This window comes from Pseudoliparis swirei, chromosome 10 (genome assembly GCF_029220125.1).
Source record: "Pseudoliparis swirei isolate HS2019 ecotype Mariana Trench chromosome 10, NWPU_hadal_v1, whole genome shotgun sequence".
Lineage (NCBI taxonomy): Eukaryota > Metazoa > Chordata > Actinopteri > Perciformes > Liparidae > Pseudoliparis > Pseudoliparis swirei.
In genome coordinates this window covers 14277256-14298157 of record NC_079397.1, presented here as the reverse complement: position 1 = coordinate 14298157, position 20902 = coordinate 14277256, and the positions used below count along the sequence as shown (strand labels likewise).

Below are 20902 nucleotides of genomic sequence, written 5' to 3'. Positions count from 1 at the left end.
TAAGTGACACACTATTGCCAAGTATACGGAAGGGAACGCTAAAAGAAAGAAGATGCAGTTAGTGTGATGTCACCCTCACATTTCTCTAGCTCAACTCAGTGTATTAAAGAAGTCAGTGAGTGAAGTACAGAGTAAAAAGTCATCAATAACTGCAAATAAATATTCATCTCTGGATTTACAACCTGCACTGTGTAACAATAGATTAAAAATATAATATTAAACTCTGTTTTTGCTTTTGATTGTGTTTTTTTGTATATTTCTGACTAACCCTGTTGTAATAGAGGGAGGCACTCCCATCTGTTACTGTTTAAATATCTACTGATGCACCAGGAAGTCCTAAGATTGGCCCAATAAACCCAGACAGCCACATAGCAACAGCAACAGAGTAACAAGGCAGCAGTGAGATTAAAAACCACATGATGCCATCCACTAATCATGTTTACAATTCAAAATATAGCAATCATCATCTGGAGGAAATTAAATAAGGATTAGGAATAGGATATGCAGTTCAACATCAGGCAGCAGTTATTTGCAAGAATATGTGAGTCAATGCCTGAAACATACAGTATTTGATAGTATCAGATTCTAAGTTATTTGTAAAAAGTAAGTAGATTTGTACATTATTTATCAAATATTTGCTATGCTGCTCTACTCTACCGTATTGCACACGACTGTTATTCTATACTGCAGCGAGAGAGGCGGACCTACCCTGGGTTTGAAGGCAATCAGTTTCAGGAACATCTCCACAGTGAAGAGTCCGGTGAAGACCATGTTGAGGATGTTCATGGCATCATTGAAATTTTTGGTCTGTCCATGATGCTGCAAAAGCACATAAACGACTCATTTGTTGTCCACAAAGGAGGGGGGGTGGGGGGCGTCGTGGGAGTTTCATAAAGCCGTACACTGTCACATTCAACCCATTTTAAGAGTGTGTACTCGCGCTCTGTGAGTCGTGCACGCGTGAGACTCACCTGCATGGCCAGACAGATGGTGTTGAGAAGGATGAGTGTGAACATCAGGTACTCAAAGTAGGTGGAGTTAACCACGTACCACACCTTGTACTGGGAAGGGTTCTTGGGAATGTAGCGACGCAACGGCCGGGCCTTCAAAGCATATTCCACACACTGACGCTGTGACACACACACACATACACACATGAGCATGCACAAACACACGTTCACCTTTAACCTTTATCTGGTTACGTAGCTCCCCCAATTCCTCATCGCTCCGTCTCATTCTCTTCTCGGACCACTGTGGAGCAAACGCTGTAGAAGTGTCTCTCTCCTGTCCCCGGCTACTCTTCCATCCTCTTTGTGTTCTTTCAGTGAGACGAATCATCACGGAGAACACCGCTGCAAGGGACTTCGCTCAGCTCTTTCTTTCGTTTCATCTTCTGTCTGAATTGCTGCGGCTCCCTCCTGGCTGCACTCCTCAAGTAGTTCAGCCTCTCAAAACTCTTGTTCATCCCCTCCAGATTCTCCCATGTCTCACCCCCACTGCCTGGCCTCCATTCCCTCTCTCTCCCTCGTGCCGCCTCGAATGACAAAGCGACTTTCCCACTTCAAGCCGGAAACAAATTCAGTAATAGTTTATATGAAACAGACACCAACACTACCTGATTCTTGTCCAGCTCACAGTTCTTATATTCCTGCTCGCCTTGCTCCTGGAATGTGACGATGACGAAACCGACGAAGATGTTCATCATGAAGAAGGCGATGATGATGATGTAGATTATGAAGAAGATGGAGATGACCACGCGGTAGTTGTAGACGGGCCCGACGTCCTCAGTGTGAGAGTCTATGGCCCGGTACAGTAACCTGAGGGAGGGAAGGGACGGATTCATTCAAGGAAGAGGGCGGGAGGAAAACCCTCAGTTAATCCAGTAAAAAAAAATTATGAGCAGAATGTATAGGGTAGGACACCAGGACGTTGCTGTAAAACGAAAAAAAGAAAGCACTCAGTGGACATACACTACCGTTCAAAAGTTTGGGGTCATCCAGACAATTTTGTGTCTTCCATGAAAACTCACTTTTATTTATCAAATGAATTGAAAATTTAATAGAAAATATAGTCAGGACATTGACAAGGTTAGAAATAATGATTAATATTTGAAGTATTCATTTTGTTCTTCAAACTTCAAGCTCAAGGGAAGGCCAGTTGTATAGCTTATATCACCAGCATAACTGTTTTCAGCTGTGCTAACATAATTGCACAAGGGTTTTCTAATCAGATATTAGTCTTCTAAGGCGATTAGCAAACACAATGTACCATTAGAACACTGGAGTGATAGTTGATGGAAATGGGCCTCTATACACCTCTGGAGATATTTCATTAGAAACCAGACGTTTCCACCTAGAATAGTCATTTACCACATTAACAATGTATAGAGTGTATTTTTGATTAATGTTATCTTTATTGAAAAAACAGTGCTTTTCTTTGAAAAATAAAGACATTTCTAAGTGACCTCAAACTTTTGAACGGTAGTGTACAGTATGCAGATCAAACAGATTGTGTGACACACACCCTGGCCAGCCCTCGAAGGTCGACACGGCAAACAGAGCCATCATGCCTTGCAGCACATCGTCAAAGTTAAAGTCACTGTTCTCCCACACTCTGTGGGCTCTTTCAGGCTTCGTCACGTCCCCGTCCTTATACATTATGTAGGAGCCCCTGTGAAGACAAGAGCACACACACAAACACACACACACGTTTTATCCAGTTGTTATAGGCTATAAGAGTATGTTTAACAAGCTTGCTTGCAGGATTGATCTTTTACCTGCAACCTGCCTGAGTTTGTTTCGAGGTGTCGGTACAAAAGAAAAACTTCCCCTGATGGATAAACATCGACATGTTGTAAATCAGTATTGATAATAACATGATTACGACATTACTAGCGGTGACCTTTCCTACTTTCCTCCTACCTTAAAGAGCTGTACTCCGATACATGCGAACATGAACTGGAGCAACGTGGTGACGATGACGATGTTGCCGATGGTCCGGATGGCCACAAAGACGCACTGCACCACATGCTGGAAAATGCCCAAAAAAGGATAGTAAGTATTACGGGTGTGGCATTTTTTGTTGTTGTTAAGAAGAGAATTATTATAACGTATATTATGTGCACTGGTGTTTTTAGACGTGTAAGTGCCCCAACCTTCAGTCCTTTGGCTCTGTTGATGGCTCTCAGGGGTCTGAGCACTCGCAGGACTCGCAGGATCTTCACCACATTAATTGCACTGGACCTGAAACACACATGGGGTTTAACTACCGACTAGTCAAACACACCTTTTACTATCAAGACGCATTTGCAAGATTGAGACGAGTCACGCTCATAACAAACTGTCGCGTGAGTTTAAAAGAGCTGTCGAGAGCGAGACAACGCACGGAAGCGAGGTAAATTAAAACAAAGTAAATTAAACAACTGAAACCAAATCACATCGGACACTCAACAACAAGTATAAAATAATCCTAATAACACTTAACCCTCTTGTTACCTTTAGGGTCAATTTGACCCCATTCAATGTTTAATGTCGGTGTTCTTTCGGGTCAATTTGACCCCAGGCTGTTTTTCACTGTCAAACATATAAGAAATATCAACTTTTTTATATATTTAAAGGGCTATTTAAGTAGTCAACAAACAAACATAAAGTACCTCACACTTAAACTTGGAAAACAATATTAATTCTAATAATTTTCTGGAGGTTTTAATTGCTGGGGTCAAATTGACCCCGAGGGTAAAATATGTCAGTAAATATAAAGGTAACAGGAATTGAATGGGGTCAAATTGACCCGAAGGTAACAGGAGGGTTAAATACATAATAACTGAGAATAGCCATGATTCTTTTTAAGATGATTACATTTGGGCTGTAGGAATACATGTTTACATAACTACCCGTACCACTATGCTACGTAATAAAGGCAGATTATTACCAGGAGATTGGCAGATGTGCACAATGATCTCAAGAAGTTAACCTTCATTAGATTAAATTGTGGTTGAACAACTGGATTAGTCTGGTTCGGTAACTTCCTCCTACTAAAGAAATGATGATATTCTATACTTGTTGCACCTCCTCTGACACTGTTAAGAGCACAGATTATCTATAGAAATACGGTTATGGACCATGTCATAAGGGGCCATTAGTCATAAATTAATAATGCGTTTTCGTATAATTTGTCTACACTAGTAAATACAAAAGTCTAAACATGTGTATGTAATAAAACACACAAACACATACAAGTACAACACAGGTAGGCCAACAAAAACACACACGGGGAAACTGAGAGTCACTGTGCTGTAAGAGAGTGTCAGTTTAAGCCAAAGGTCAAACAGCATGGGACCTTTTAAAGGACATGGTTCAAAGGAAAAGGAAGGTTTTAACAAACTAACCAAAAGAATCAAATAAATACCTTGACATTTTGCAATAATTGTTTGAAAAAAGCTTGTACATTGGTCCTTTGGTAATCTGAACTTCCTCAGTGTTGTATTATTATGTGACATTAACGGGTGTCGAACGTGCTAAACTTCGAGCTTGTCATTTACCTTTTACCTTTATATCAGTGTGAAAGGTTAATAAGCCAATTATTCAGTTAACTGGAGAACAAATATGAAAACGAGTGAAAAAAAGAGTATTCAAAATGTCAGTGTATCCTTTTAAGGGAGTGACTTTTAAGATGTTTAAAGGAGTGACATAAAGGGAGTGACATTACTCTGTCGACTTTTAAACAGAATGTAAGGAAAGACCCGATGTGCAACATTTTACACAGGAAGGTAAAGTTCAAGGGCAGTTAAAAGTAGTTCATGTGCAGTAGGATTTCATCGGCATCATATCAGTCAGACCAGCTGTGAAGATATCTTATAGTCGACTGGATTGAAGGGAAAGATTAACCTGTTTATTAAAGATTAACCTGTTTATTAAAGATTTACTGCTCTTTGATTCTAAATGGTTTCCATAGGAAAAACTAAAATAAAGACACATATAGTTATTTTATGTGACCTCATGCTGTCAACAAACAATATCACGAGACTACACAGGACGACTACACCTGACTTTTGATTCTACGTTATTAGTTTTACAACTGGTCATTTTGCATATTCCAGTTCTAAATTGTTGTTGCTGTTTCTTTAGCTACACTTCCATGAGCACAGATACCTAAATGGAAACATGGCAAGAGAGGTATATACAGTATAAAATATAAAGTACATCCCCAGAGATATTTTGGGTAGTAACAGAATTGAAGTAAAATGTACAGTAAATCCTGAGACTGGAGTCAAAAAGATCTGTTTACACACACTCCTGAACGCAGTACCATCACAATTAGTTTGACTGTGATGTATTTAAGAAGAATCCCACACACTGACTACTTGTAACAGGCAAAACCACTGAGTTTTAGCATAAAGGTGTCATTTCCATAGTCCAGGAGAGTTTAGCTTATCCAGAAATATGAGAACTCAGTTTAAACTGCCCCCCAAAAAATATGTCAAAGAATAGATTAACAAAAACACAAACGTTGATCGGGGAACCACTCCCCCTGGAAACAAAACAATCTCTGCATCCAAACCCATTATGATGATGCCTGCATAGAGATATGTTTGGTGCACAACTCTGTGTTCACAATAGCAAATCACCCACTTATTATCATTACAGAATAATCTCACTGAACTTTCGCCCGGTCATAACGTCGGACATTTCAGCCTTGTGATTTTTGGTCGTGCTCTGAAGAAGGCTTTGACTAAAACTCTCCAAGGCCATAGAAATACCAAATCAAAGGAGTGACATCTTGACACAGTTAAGGTGAAGGTTTGCTAAGGGGGTTATTAATGTGGACTAATATGGACTTACGTCGAGAAGTCTAGTCTATTAAGCATTAGAGACAGAGAGTGTAGCATAGCATATTAAACATCAGAAATATCACAGCATTTCAAGGAGTTAATTGCTACAAGATGCAGTGAACATATTCAATAAACATCACAAAGAGAAAAATGGGATAGGAGTAATGAAGTGTAAAGTTGTGAGAGAATAGAGAGTGTGAAGAATGAGGCAATTTACATTTAAAAAAATCGTTTCTCTCACTCTGACACTGTGCAACCTGATTTATGTGTTCGTGGACTGGATGAGTGTCCCATGCAGGAGCCATTATCTGACTGCCTGGTCCAGTCTTTCAACACGCAATTACACAAATGTACGTTTGATGATATTGTAAGCTTCCCTGATGAAGTCGCTTGGAATTGCTGGCAACATTTTGGGGTTATAGCATTTGCGGATGATTCAAACGGGACAAAAGCATAAAACATGCATGACGAAACATTACGTTGCACTCACTGTATTCCAGAGGAGATGAGAGAAACACTGACGACGACCAGGTCCAAAATATTGAAATAGTTTCTACAGAAGGAACCTTTATGGACGAAGGCCCCGTAGGCTGTCATCTGTAGGGGTCAAAGTTCACAATTTAGAGAACTAAAGAAGGATCAAGTCACAGGTCAGGAGTGTACATGGGGAACATATATGATGCAAAGTAGTTGGTCATTGTTTGAATTGTTTTTAAGGAAGGGTCCACGACCAAGGACACATCATTTAAGTTATTTGATATCTTTGGTCTGGATGCAGCAACGCCTTCTCGCCATGCACATCAACCAGTTCCCAACAAACATTGAACATTGTTTGTCAGTCCTTATTTCTGTCATACATGTGAAAGTTTGTTTGTTTGGACCCACATGAACGTAATTCAAATGAATTCGGTCGCACTTACAGATCATAAGTTCTTATAATACCTCACAAACATGAAATACTACCTTAAGAATGATCTCTATGGTGAAGAGTCCAGTAAAGACGTAGTCTGCATAGCCCAGGATCTAGAAAAGCAACAAAGAGAATCATTGTTTTTAGTTGAAGGATACTATTTCCATGATAGTGCCAGACAAAAAAAACCAATAATCAATGGCTTTCATTATGTCATCCGTTGTATTGGTAATAATAATAATAATAACCATAAGACAAAATTGGGACTGAGGTTGTACAACATGTTCCAAGGCTGAATGAAACCGACCTGGGTAGACCGGTAACAACTGTGTAAAGGTCTAAGCTTTCATAGAATTGTTTATGGTTAAAAACAAAGAGAGAAACAGAAGAAAGTGCAGTTTCTTTTCGGGGGTTAAGGCCTGATTTATGGTCAACTGTCGCATCGTCGTGGATGACTCCACAACATACTGAATTAAATATGCTGAGGTTCAGGTCCAAGGATAATGAATTTCCATTTGACTAAAACAGACTTTGAATCTGAAAAACACTGTGTTTTTTTTCATTAAGGTCTCAGACTAAGAGTTTGACTATTACCCAGCCGCCTAGACCATAGTCATGAAAAATACAATATAGCAGATCTCTACACGCCCCCGGGGGATCTTGCTCACTGAGAGAAATAACAATACACAAAACACACACGCAGCACACACAGAGCCACGTTGTTGCATTCAGCTCACCAATTATACCCATAAACACTAAAGATAATGTATATTTAAGCAGTATGGTGATGCTCCACAACTGCAGTGAAGACATTGTCTCCATGAATACAAATAGAGCATGATTTGAGATTTCTCAGTTTGGCCTCAGGCTAAGTATACATCCTCAGCTGTTGCATGCAAATATATACCATTTCTTATTAATACAAGGAACACAGTCCTGGTTAAAGAGGGGATAGTAAAACAATAACAACATTGTAACCATATTTCTTGGCTGCATGTGTTAATGTTAGGTTGCCCAGCCTGGCTTAATAAAACATTTTCTTTTTAAAGAGTTCAGTTGACAAGACAAAAGCTGAAGAGACGTTTCACATCTTCCTAACATGAAGTTAATCTGGGTTACAATACTCTGGAATAAATCTCATTAAGTGTAACAGGCCAGTCACAATCAGCGTTGGTTCGTCTATATGTATGTTGCTGTCGGTTATAATCCATTTAGCACATAATGAATGTGTGTGGACAACTAATGATGAGTTCAATGTCTGCCTCTGTCTGCGCCTTAATGTATATTGAGCCTTATATGCATTTATATTGCATTTATACTGTAATACAGTTTTTAAAATAGTTATTAATATATATCGTTTGTGTTACCTGGTTTCTGAAGGAGTCGTTTTTGACCGGGTCTTCTGCTGCCAGACTGATGCTGCTGAGCAGGATGAAGAAGAGGATGAGGTTTGTGAAGATGTTGTGGTTGACGATCTTGTGGCATAGAACCCTGAATCTAAAAAACGAAGTGGGAAAAAACACATTTACGTCACTGGTTATGATAGTAATAGGGCATTTTTTATGCGATCAAATAGAGATGGGAACCACAAGGATGGAAAAATACGGGCAGAAACAGATAGATTGGGTACAATCAGAAGAGAGGGGGAGGGGGGGGGTGAAGGTTCGGCAAAAGGTTCCTCTTACCGGTTGGTGTGGCTGAAGACGAAGAAGGCGCGCGCCTCGGGTATGGGAATGGCCTTCTCCTTCAGCTGAGTGTCGGAGAGGGGCCGGGGCCTCGGACCCACCGGCATCTCTGGCTCTTCGTCCTCTTCGTCTCCGAATGAGAGGGAGGAAAAAGTGAATAGTTTGAGTAAACAGGAGGAAAAACAATTCTGACAATGAATGTAACTTGGCTTCAAGTTGTTAAGTAGTTGTGCCTCAGCAGAAAGGCACACCGAGGAACCGTTGCAACCTGTTGACACGAATGTTAAGCGATAAAAAAAAGTTCCAGAGGTGAAAATCCTATTTATATTCTGAATCGAGAGTTTGTATGACTAACCATAATGTCGTAACCGTCCAAGGTGCCACTAACTAAACTAACCGGACACGCTCCTGTAAAAGCCACAAGTCTTTCACAGCAAAAAAAATAATTTTAACGGAGAAGCCAATAAGAATTACGACACTACCCCAACCCTAAGTGTAACAGTGACCTCGCTGATTGGTGGATGCTGCTGTTACCATGGAAATGGCGATTGAGGGTGCGTGCTTGCGCGTGCTGCTCCTGGATTTAAAACTCGGCCAACTTGTAAACTTTTCAGGAGAGGCAGCGAGTCGCCATTCGCAATAGTTTATGGCATGAGTAGTTCCTTTACTCTCAACATAAATATCTTGTATCTTTGCATTTTTAGAGTAGGTTTTCATCTAATCTAATCCTTCCTGCATAAACACAGAGCATACATCTGGTGTGTGGGTTACCGATGTAATCATTGGCCGGATATGGGTTCTTCTCTTCACTCTCATCTCCACCGTAGTTATCCATGGTAATCTGCAGAGAGAGCATTATGTTTATTTAACTCATGCTTGTTCTTCTTGAGCTCTGTGATTACTTTGGATTTTCTTGAGATGTACCTTAGTAGCAGTGTTCGTCTCTCCATCAGAGGTGATGGACTTCAGCTCTATCTTCTCCTTCTTCTTCTTTTTCTTCTTCTCCAGAGGCGGCTTCTCGTTGGCGTGACGTTTCTCTGGACTGGCCAACCTGGAGAAAGAGGAAGGAACAGAAGATGATCAGACGTATCCCTTCTCTTAACCCTAGCAACGTTAGTCCCATATTAATGCGCTGAATCACATTGAAATGAACACCAATGAATAAATAAACACTTTGATTTTCATGGCTGGTGGATGTGCTGTTATAATCAGTCAAACAGGTCAGAGCAGTCAAATGGTTGTTTTTCATTACACGTGTTTTCCCCTCTCAGATCAATACAGGCTCTAACCAAAGAGGAGACATTTAATGATTTGTGCCGCTGAGGGAGACATTATCTTCCTCAGCTGCACTAAAGTCTCACATTACCATTGCTGACAAATTACAGTTGAACTAAATGGCTAAAATCACCCCAAAAAACTGGTTTAGACAAAAAAGCGAAGCAGACAAATGTCAGCCTCACTCTAAAACATAATAATATGTTTGTGTTCTCAATGTGAGGCTCTCTCACTCCCTACAATTTGTTTCTGGTGTTATGTCAGACCAAAACAGTTTCTATTTTTCTTCTCTTTCTTTTCCTCAGCTGACCATCTTTCTTTCTCTTTCCGCTTTACCTGGCGAGTTTCTTCCTCTCCTTCTCCTCTTCCTCCTCTTTCTGGGCGGATGTCAGGCTCTCAGCGTCAGCCAGATTGTCGACAGCAATGGCCAAGAAGACGTTCAGTAAGATATCTGTTCAGATGGTTGAAGCTAAGGATGTTGCTGGCCCGCCAGATCCTGGGAGGCTAAGTGGATAATTAGTAATCTTTCTGCATCTGAAATACACTTAACTGCTCGAGTAGAGATACTCAATGTGGGCTTTTATGAGTGATATGATGCTTCCTAATTAGGGGAAAGATGGAAATCAAATCACAACCAGGCACATGGTTATGTGCTTGATCGAATGCAATCTAACAGAATCAGAAAAGCAACACGTTTCTCTTTGCTCCCGACGTTAACATTTTCCAGCTCTGGTCATCACTCATCACCCCTCCACCTCTCTTCAGATCCACACCAGAGGCTATTATGCAGCTACTTTACGGAGGACTCTGTTGAGGCAGGATACAGTTTCCGCAGATGAAGAGGATGATAAAGTAGATGCAGACCAGCATGCCGGGGAAGGACGGTCCACCGTACGCCATGATACCATCATACATCACAGAGTTCCAGTCCTCTCCCGTTAGGATCTGTGGAGAAAGAAATGTAATTACAATCTTCATAGGAACGAAGAAACATCCTTGTCACACATTACATTTCACATCACTGGTTGAATCCAGATTCAATACATTGTTGTACGGTACATAGGAGATGAAGATGTGATGGACACAAGCTGAGAATTGAAGACCGCACACATTTGCAGTACCTGAAACACAGTGAGCAACGACTGGGGAAAGTTGTCAAAGGTGCTCCGTCTGGTCACGTCGAAGTTGAATTTCCCCCCAAACAGCTGCATGCCGAGCAGGGAGAAGATGATGATGAAGAGGAAGAGCAGGAGCAGCAGAGAAGCAATGGAGCGAACAGAGTTTAGAAGGGATGCCACCAGGTTGGACAGGGAGTTCCAGTATCTGTGGGCGAGACATCCAGTTACCGTGGGAGCATGCACACAAATAGAAGTACATACAGGTGTAGAGGAAGATCACTGAACGTGTACCCGTCACCAACACACTGTATAGGTGTGAATGTTTTCCATTGTATTTGTTTCCTGAGGACAATTGGCAATACAATAGTTGCCTATTTTATTTGTATTTTATATTTTACTTTGTATACTTTGCACAGTCCTTGTATTATATGTGTTTGTGTGTGTATATATATATATACATATATGTTTCATTTTATATACATATATACTTCATTTTGTATTTTATATTTTACTTGAACACATCTATATCTTTCATCCCTGTTTTTTATATTTTATTATATTTATTCTCGTGTGTTTAGTTTATTGGTGCTGCTACTGTGACGACAAATTTCCCCTTGGGGATTAATAAAGTATATATACTGTATTTTTTAAATATTTAATTTAATTTGTCATTAGTATTGTGTATTGTGTATGCATATATGTTGTATATATACATATATATTTTATTTTATATTTTACTTTGTATACTTCTATATCTTTCATCCCTGTTTTTTATATTTTATATTTTATTTTTTATTCTTGTGTGTTTAGTTTATTGGTGCTGCTACTGTTTCGACAAATTTCCCCTTGGGGATTAATAAAGTATATATCATATCATATCATCATATCATCATATCTATCTATCTATCTATCTATCTAATGTGTTTCAGTATCCAGTGTAGTGAGAGGTGGCTTTCACATGTTAATGTGTGTGTGTGTAGCAGGACAAAGGGATACTCCATAATTGTCAATATTGAAAACGTCTCAACTAACCTGGTGATTTTGAAGATTCTCAGCAAGCGTACGCAGCGCAACACTGAGATGCCGAGAGGGGACATGATCTTGGTTTGCACCAGGATGGTCTCGAGAATCCCTCCACATACGACGAAGCTGTCGAAGCGATTGAAGAGCGAAACAAAGTACGCCTGTGGAGAGTTTAGAGAGGAGAACAATTTAAGGTAGCAAAGGCCCGAGAAAGGAGTTTAAAATTCTCTTGACAAACCATGAAATCATTCCCATACAACTCATTTTGAGGAAGATAATGCTCTGCCACCGACCTGCAGACCCAGACTGTACATCTTCAACAGCATCTCACCAGTGAAGAGTGCGAGCAGCACCTTGTTGGCTATGTCTGAGGAGGAGGAGGAGGAGGAGGAAGGACATGGTGGTGAGAAAAGAGGAACGTGGAGGGATAAAAAGGTCAGAATAAAAAGATGTGTCAAAAGAAAAATGGCAGAAAAGAAAATGCAATCCAAAAAGGTGAATTTAGCTTTTATCGGAAGGAAAAGAGATCTGTCAGAGTTTGTGCGTACGTGAATGTAGGTGTGCGTGTGCTTGCTCCCGTACCTTGTACTTCTGTTAACCAGTCAGGCTGCCGGTGATGTTCAGAGGCGATGGTCAGAGTGTTGAGGAAAACCAGGAAGATGACCAGCCAATAGAAAAACTGGGATTTGACCCCTGCCCGGCACTTCCTCCTACACAGCCTGTTCCACCTCCGAGAGTATCGACTGAGGGTGAAGAAGCAAAGGTTGAGAGATGGAGCGGTGCGCGAGGAAAGGAGAGAGGAGAGGTGGGGAAAAGGAGGGACGTGGGAAGGAGAGCAGAGACGCAGATAAAGGAGTATTAGGCCCAAGAGAAAAAGAAGGAAAAAAAGAATTATCAAAAGAAACAAATGAAAACGAGAGGGAAAAACAAACAGCAGATGAGAGAGAAGAAAAATAAAGAGTCAATTAGTCTGTCGACAAGGTAGTGATGACATCATCCCTTGGCCGGTGGTCGTCTCTTGTTGAGCTGTGAAGCAGTTAGTCATCCTCAAAGACATTTCACACCAAGAAAAAGCCAGGATGATGAGCTTTGTTGCATTTGAGGCAAAAAAAAGGATTGCTTATTTGTATTAAATGATTGAAGGAACACATTTTAACTGAAATATGTCAGACTGTGATTCACACCTTACGGGAATTTCCTGCTTGAAATGAAAAAATGGGTTCATTTTAGCATTAAAAAAAACGACAACTTGAATTTGAGACAATTCGCCATGTTGTTCGGTGTTGTTCTGTACACAAGGTCTTTTGCACTTTTCCTGCCCACTATACTGTTAAGAAATCAGAGTTGTTGTTTCTGGTAATTGCCAGCTTCACACCTCACACTCACATCTCAGTGAAGCACTCCACTTAAAGAGTCACAGCAATGTTCACCGATGATTGCGTGACTGCAGTTCAAACAGCAGCGTGTGATTATAAGAAGATCTATCAGGAAATCTATCAGACGAATCAGCATTTATTCATAACAACTACATGAATCCAGACCATAACTGCCCTCATCAATCATCTGTCCTTTTCTGTTCTGGATGTCTATTGATTCTCGCGGATACTCCACAACAACAGACATGGTTGAAAGGAGATGTCACAGCTCACCAGGAGGTGTTGTTCTCCGTTGCCCGTACACAATCCATTTGTTTCACCGGTTTTCTGAGTGTCTATAAGCTATTTAAAGTAATTTACGGCACACAGCAGCTTCCCCATGATGCACACACTGGACGTGACATGTAATTATCTAATGTCTATGTTTTTGATTTTGAAGTTAACCGTCTGTAGATTGATATTTACCATAAAGACATGAGAGTTGGATTTATCGTCTCATCGAACTCTTTGCAATAAAGTAACTGTATTTCCTCAAAGTTGAACTATTCCTTTACAGAGCAAAGCTCTCTCTTTGTGTCTGTTTCCTTTGCATGACTGTCGACAAATAAACACACACGCACACACACGCACACACACAGCGACCATACAAGTACCACAGCAGTGGAGACATTGGAGCAGGTGAATAACAGGTGATAACATGTACTAACCTGAACTTGGATTTGGAGATCCTATTTCTGGAACACAGAAAACAGAATGGATTATAGACAAACACACACACACACAAGCACACACACACACACACAGACAAACACACATACATAGACAGGTACACAGCATGAAAGGGGTGATTTGAGAATGACGTTTGCCTGAGCAAATGTATGTTGCTTCAACAAGTTACTGTGGGTCCAGAATGTTCTGCCTTCTTTAAATGCAATTGCTTAATCTTACTATATAGATATTTTCTAGTTGAGAGGCTGAGGTGAACTAAGCTCATCAAGCAGACAAGCTGACTGTCTGGTATTCGTTCTGCAGAACTGAATGAACATCAGTAATTCACCCACTTTTCTTCGGAAAAAAATCACTCCAAGAAAACAAATAGACGGCGGCATCCAGTCAAAAGAAAAAATATTGCTCTAAGTTTGGATTTCCTCCAATCGGTCCTGGTGTGAAAGAACGCAGTGTATACGTAGAGAAATGTATGGAGATTGTTCCCCGCTGTAACAGCACAAAGTATATACATAGAGTACAGAAGACAAGAGATTATAAAAGCTAGTGTTTCTGGGAGAAGAGAAGAGAAAAGAGAAGAAAAGAGGACAAGACTGAAATACCCACAGTGGAAATTTGACACATATCATCTGTAATGTTTGAGGACCCGGATCTGACAATTTATGCCACACGCTGGTTACATTACAGGCGACGCTCCTCTCTCAGCCAAAAGAGAACTTAGTCGCATCCCATCCTGTAATGAGCTTGAAGGGAGTTGGTGTGAGCAGCTGTGCACTGCTTGGGTTCGCGAGAGCAGATGACCCGCTGCCCGACTGAGGCGATGAAGCGGCTTCCCGACTGACTCAACGGTGGAACAAAATGACTGACTGGCTGGATACGGAGGCTGACAGCCCACCGTCTCCTCTCTCTATGTGTTCGGCTCGATTATGGAGATCAGCGGGCGTCGGAGTCGCTGCTACCCCGAGGTCTGTCTCCACAGCAATGTGAAGAAGAAGTGACAAACACTGAAAGTCTCCGGATTTATCTCTTAATGCCCCGAGGCAAAAACAGTCCCACGGAGGAAGGATGAGGGCTCATATTTCTTGGCAAGGTTTAGCGTTTATTTGGTTTTGGACGGTCTGATTACCGTGAAAGACACTTATTTCAGTAAAACTATTGCAGTTGAAAAAATCGGAAGCTCTATTGTGGTTTATATAAAAAGGAGATGGATGCTCTAGAGCCCAGGTGTCAAACACAAGGCCCGCCGGCTGAATGCGGCCCACCACGTCATTTTATCCGGCCCCTGACAGCTTGAAAGACACATGATCGCCTTTATATCCTGTGCTTTTATTTTGAAGGTTTCAAATGAAATGGATTTGTGTTATAATATTCGAGAAATGTCCTTGTGTACAATATCTCTACACTTGAATGAACAATAATCAAATGCAAAGAGAGTTATTAAACTATATGTTGGAGAGTAGTTTATACAGCGCTTCAGTTACACCGGCCCTTTAAGAGGCGGCCGTGACGCTGATGTGGCCCCTCGGTGAAGATGAGTTTGACGCCCCTGCTCGAGAGCGTATTAGACCTACTAAGGGGATAAGGCTTGCAGAATCAGTAACTTCTTTTAAATCACTTCTTAAAACCCATTTTTATAGAACAGCTTTTAAGTGATCTAGTCTTTTTATGCAGCACTTTGGTTCCCCTAATTTAGTTTGTCTGTTTTTAATTTATTTTTAATTTTTAATTTAATTTTTAATTTTAATATATACTTTTGAATGTAATATTGGTTTCTTGCTATTCCACTTGTTTTGCTTTGACTCTCTGTGGAGCACTTTGTAAACATTGTTTTTAAAGGTGCTATATAAATAAAGTTATTATTATTATTAGTACATGCTTTGAGGAGAATCTTCAAAAAACAATAGATGTTTATTCTGCGGCCATTTTAGAAGTTAAGAGTGAGAAAATGATTCCATTGTAATGTGTATTGGTACTTGAGGACGTGATAAGAAGCATTTAGTGATACAACTTGTGTTGCTGTGGGTAATAGTACATCTTCAATGCACACAATGATTTAAGTTACTGGGAGGAGCCTTTACTTGGATCAGAAATAAGTCTCTAATACTGAATCCTCCACATGACCTACATAAGAAAATTAGACCAGTCAGCGAGATGATTGACACTTTCTAATATAGCTTTGGAGAACCAGGCCTGGCTGGCTCAGACTGCCAGACCCTGCTGCAGGAGAACGAGAGCTTCTTAACATCTGCACAGATTAACATGCTACGATTTTGATAAGCGTGAACCCAATTTAGTCATTATTTAAGCGAAAACGGAAAGCATTTGTCAGGTTTGTTATCATGTGTGATATCAAATAAATTATTATGAATGCGTATTTTCGGGTTTAGAATGAAGATTGGACGAAATAAAACCTTTGAAGTTGTCAACTTGGCTCCTTGGAAAATATAATAGGGATTTTTAGACAAAATTATTCATCAATAAATCGTGAAAGTAAAGTGCAGATTGACAACAGCTACAACATAAGACCTTTTTGAAATTAATTACTCAAATGACTAATTTGCCGGCTTCACGATAGCTTCTGTTTGGCGTTATGTGTTTGAAGACTGAAGCGTGGTGTGTCCTTTTTTGTCTGATGGGACAAATAAACACAAACAACATAACAAAGACACAAGTGACAGATGTCGAGCAAGAGTACAGATAAACAACAGTGTGCCATCGACGTCTACCTTCTGGCTTCACCCTTTCTCTGGCCAAGAGCATTCTTGATTCACTTGGATTTCCCCTCTAAATGTAACTTTCTCTATTCTACTCTATTCGGCTGCGGTCACAGTGATGCACCGTGTGGTACGGAGGTGTGTTTACTCGTGTGTGCTGAAGTGGGCCCCGCCTGGGTCACGGCTCCTGCGTGGCCTTCTGTCCAAGAAAGAAAGCAATGCACTTGTTTGAATAATGTACAAAAAATAATAAATGAAAGGAGAGAGGGAGGTAGAAGGAGGAGGGGGGGGGGGGCAAGAGCAAGTGAGTCAGCTGTTCGTGAGCTCCCACCGGGGAGGAGGAAAGCACTTTGCTAACATGAAGGGGAGGGAGAAAGAGCAGAAACAGATGGAGCGAAGAAAGGGAAGAAAATACTTGGATTACTATTAGATGAGATGTCGACGTGAGAGAAGTTCTGGTTTTTGTATCATCCCAATGAAGGTCAAAAAGACACTTTGACCTCTTTTCTCAATTCTTCTTCCGTTCATAGTACTTTACAGTACTTTACATGTAAAGTTAAATTCTGTGACGCTTTGACGTAGGAAACCTTTTCATAATTCAACTGGACCAAGGTGAAAATACAGATGCACAGATATTTCATGCCTTGTGACATATTCATATTGTGTTCATAAAAATGAGGCCAAAAGCAAAAAAATCCAGCCAATGTCAGACTTCAATGGGGTTGTTCAGTTGCAGAGTACTAGAAAAAAGAATAAGGGATGGTGGTTCAGTATGGGTTTAATTCCTCTTAGCCTGACCTCCGTTTCATCAAGGTCACAGATTTCTTTTGAAAAAAAGAGTAATTTAATTAGCTGTGAAAACAGGAGAGGGGACAGAGGTCTGGCTTTGTGAGACCAGTGAAGGGCAGAGCCAGCTGCACCATGGCTAACATTCAAGTGGCAATACAAGAAAGATGCATGGTCGAGTTCATCCTTGAGATAGACGGAAGGGGACAGAGCGAGGAAGAGAGAGAGAGAGAGAGAGAGAGATGATGGTTAGGTGTGTATGAGAGAGGGTGAGGAACTTACGCTAGCCGGGTACAGCAGGTCTCCCCCTCCACGTCTCCCCCGGGGGCGTTGTCTGTGTTGACTGATTCATTCTCACTTGCTGGCATGCTCACTGAGAGACAGAGAGGAGCCAGAGGAAAAGAGGTGACACAAAAAGAAAGAGGGACAAAGATGAATTCAAAGGCCAAGCAGGTGAAACACGGCTGTGTTTTCTCACGTACATCAATCTTGCGTCGGTTTTTACTGTTTTGGTCTGAACCTTGAGCTGAAATCCTGGTGGACTCCAAAATGTCCGTCAACTTTATTACCGCACACACTTAAAAAGCTTCAAAGTACATCATGTTTATGGGTAAATACTGAGGGCTGCACTGTGTTCTGAGTCGAACACTGTTAATCAACTCATCTTGTGTCTAAAAGACTATAAACTCATCTTTTATAAAACTATACAATGCATATTTTGCCTCATTGCCTCAACTAATTACACGTTAAGTTTCCACACAAGCAATATTTACCAGTTCGGTATCCTGGGACTCAAGCCCTGCAACAGCTATTAGGAAGCATATGAACATATATATATATATATATATATATATATATATATATACATACATATGAACATAATGAAGGATTGCTTAATTCCTGGTGAACTAAATCTGGACAAAACCCCTTTTGTGATTTCATAGCTCAGTGAAAGAAAAAACATGCTGCTCTTTGGGTGGGGGGTGTGTGTGTGTGTGTGTGTGTGTGGGGGGGGGGGGGGGGTTGAGACTAATTGCAGCCAAGTTTGAAAAAAACCTGTAATGCTCTTTACCCAGGCCTCTAAACTTCGATCAAGCTGTGAGAGATTTGGCATCAGAAAATGAGATAATCAACGTAATCTTTTTTGCATAAACAGGTAGGAAGCTCAGAGCCCAATTGTATTTGTCGGGGCGTGTAGAGAAAGAAGGCTGGATGATGAAAGATGAGGGTAGAGGAAGGACACGAGGAATACAAATGGGCAGCAAAGGATGGAAAAGTGTTCAAACTCGAAAAAAAGGGTGACGGGAGCATCAACGGAGGTATGGATGGAAGAAAGGAGAGTAACAAATGGGATGAATGTGGGGATGGCTGGTCGAGAGACTGATATGAAGTGATACATTGCTTTTTATTGCTTCTGCCGATCTTTGGCTGCCTGCGGGAATGAGCTGCAGCTCTCTCACTGTCACCTCAAACACTTATTGTAACCCCCTCTGGGTACCTGAGTGAGATATTGATATGAATCTCAATGCATCGTGTATGACAGTAAGATAAGCATCTTTGAGTAGTTCGAAAAGCGCGATAAAAATGTAATGCATAATTATTTATTTATTATTATATCTCCCGTTAAATAAAGGGAAAAACCTCTTGCAAAACAACTAGCATGAAATCAAGAGACAGGAGGGGCACTTAAGATGAGAGGGCATTTAAAAAAGAAACTGAATCATCACAATCTTGTTTTTAATCATCTTTTCATTATTTTTCTACTTATCTCAATAATACAGCGTTTGTCTTTCAATTGTGCTTTATTATCTCAGCTCCAGTAATAAAAATCGCTTTCCAAAAACAATTTTCAACCCTGACATTGACCCTTCTGCATTCCTACTGAGCATATTAATGGTGCTCCATGCAGATTACCACCATATAAAACAAGAATAATGGTGAGCATATGGTTAATGTATGAGCTACATGACCTTGAATACATTTCAGTCGACGATGCTGTGCCAAACAAGTTAAGCAAGTGTAAAAATAACAATGGCAGACAATGATTTTGACAATAAAGCATAAATATATTTTTGTGGTCCAACCTACAGTATATACAAAAAGAATATATATATATATATATATATATATATGGAGCTTACTTTGAAGTGCTTACAAATCCTCTCTCAAAATAAAACACACACAACAAAAATAATATATATATATATATAAAGAATATATATATATACAAGCCTTTTATTTTTTAATATTGCTGAGATTAAAACTTAGCTTAAGAAAACTCAAATATCCTATCTCTAAATATTAGAATATCATGAAAATATTAAACAAACATCAATTATTGTCTAAATAACACGAAACACCTGCAAAGGTTTCCTGAGCCACAAACACTCAGCTGTTATAAATCTTTTTTTTTTTGGTCTGAGGAAATAAAAAAATTTTATGAGAGATTTTTTTTTTTTTTTGCTGTAAGCCATAATCAGCAATATTTAAAAAAATAAAAGGCTTGCAATATTTCAGTTGATTTGTAATGAATCCAGAATGCATGACATTTTTGTTTTTTTAATTGCATTACAGAAAATAAAGAACTTTATCACAATATTCTAATTTTCTGAGACAGTCCTGTATATATATATATTATTTTGTTGTGAAAAATAAAATAACATTTTTGTGAAAAATAAAATAAAATAATATATATAAAGAATATATATATATTATTTTGTTGTGAAAAATAAAATAACATTTTTGTTGTGAAAAATAAAATAATATATATAAAGAATATATATATATATATATATTATTTTTGTTGTGTGTGTGTATATATATATTATTATTTTTTGTTGTTGTGTGTGTTTTATTTTAACTAAGAGAGGATTTGTAAGCACTTCAAAGTAAGCTCCAGTGAGTGAACAGTGTGTCTTGCCACACGCTTGGTGATGGATGAATTCTGTGGTGTAGAGATCGGGATGGTCTCTCTGAGCATTACGGCTTCTGCTGTGAACACGCTGTATGTTCCCTCAACCTCGACACGAAACACCTGCTGCTACGCTACTTAGTCACAAGCACTGGGTGCCCTGCAGTCTCTCCCGAGGCGAAAGCTTTTTCAAATATAAAACCAGCCCAGTGCCTTCTCCTCAATGGAGGGTTGAACTAGTTTAAAACCTATTGTTAGAGTACACCCACAAGACTTGAGACACGGAGAGAAGGAAGGAAGGAGCAAGCCGCATGAGAGGGAGAGAGATGGAAGGAGTGAGGAAATGAGAAAGACGGGGAAGGGTCACACTTTTTCCAACTCAACCGGGATTCATTCATTCCCGAGCAATGTTGGCATGTGTGGATGAGTTACAATTTAAATAAAAGCACCGGAAATAACCAAACCAACCCCATCATAATGTATTGAACTGAATGATGACATAAGTACAAATAGACCTGGGGAAAAAACACTTTTGTGTGTGTGTGTGT

At 40.0% G+C, this 20902-nt stretch overlaps 1 protein-coding gene across 5 annotated transcripts in view; it reads right to left on the bottom strand.

Moving 5' to 3' along the window:
* The window catches only part of cacna1c (calcium channel, voltage-dependent, L type, alpha 1C subunit), a 191959-nt gene that overhangs the window by 29261 nt on the left and 141796 nt on the right, over positions 1-20902 (bottom strand). For all 5 annotated transcript variants that reach the window (XM_056425335.1, XM_056425338.1, XM_056425339.1 and 2 more), the window contains 21 exons: positions 17726-17816; positions 13925-13951; positions 12424-12584; positions 12135-12208; positions 11851-12002; positions 10822-11023; positions 10525-10645; positions 10037-10151; positions 9350-9476; positions 9197-9266; positions 8426-8555; positions 8108-8237; positions 6794-6853; positions 6321-6427; positions 3155-3242; positions 2922-3029; positions 2777-2829; positions 2524-2670; positions 1616-1817; positions 972-1130; positions 709-819 (listed from right to left, as the gene is read on the bottom strand). In XM_056425335.1, coding sequence (XP_056281310.1) covers positions 709-819; positions 972-1130; positions 1616-1817; positions 2524-2670; positions 2777-2829; positions 2922-3029; positions 3155-3242; positions 6321-6427; positions 6794-6853; positions 8108-8237; positions 8426-8555; positions 9197-9266; positions 9350-9476; positions 10037-10151; positions 10525-10645; positions 10822-11023; positions 11851-12002; positions 12135-12208; positions 12424-12584; positions 13925-13951; positions 17726-17816 — 2435 coding nt within the window. The remainder of the gene's footprint in view (positions 1-708; positions 820-971; positions 1131-1615; positions 1818-2523; positions 2671-2776; positions 2830-2921; positions 3030-3154; positions 3243-6320; positions 6428-6793; positions 6854-8107; positions 8238-8425; positions 8556-9196; positions 9267-9349; positions 9477-10036; positions 10152-10524; positions 10646-10821; positions 11024-11850; positions 12003-12134; positions 12209-12423; positions 12585-13924; positions 13952-17725; positions 17817-20902) is intronic.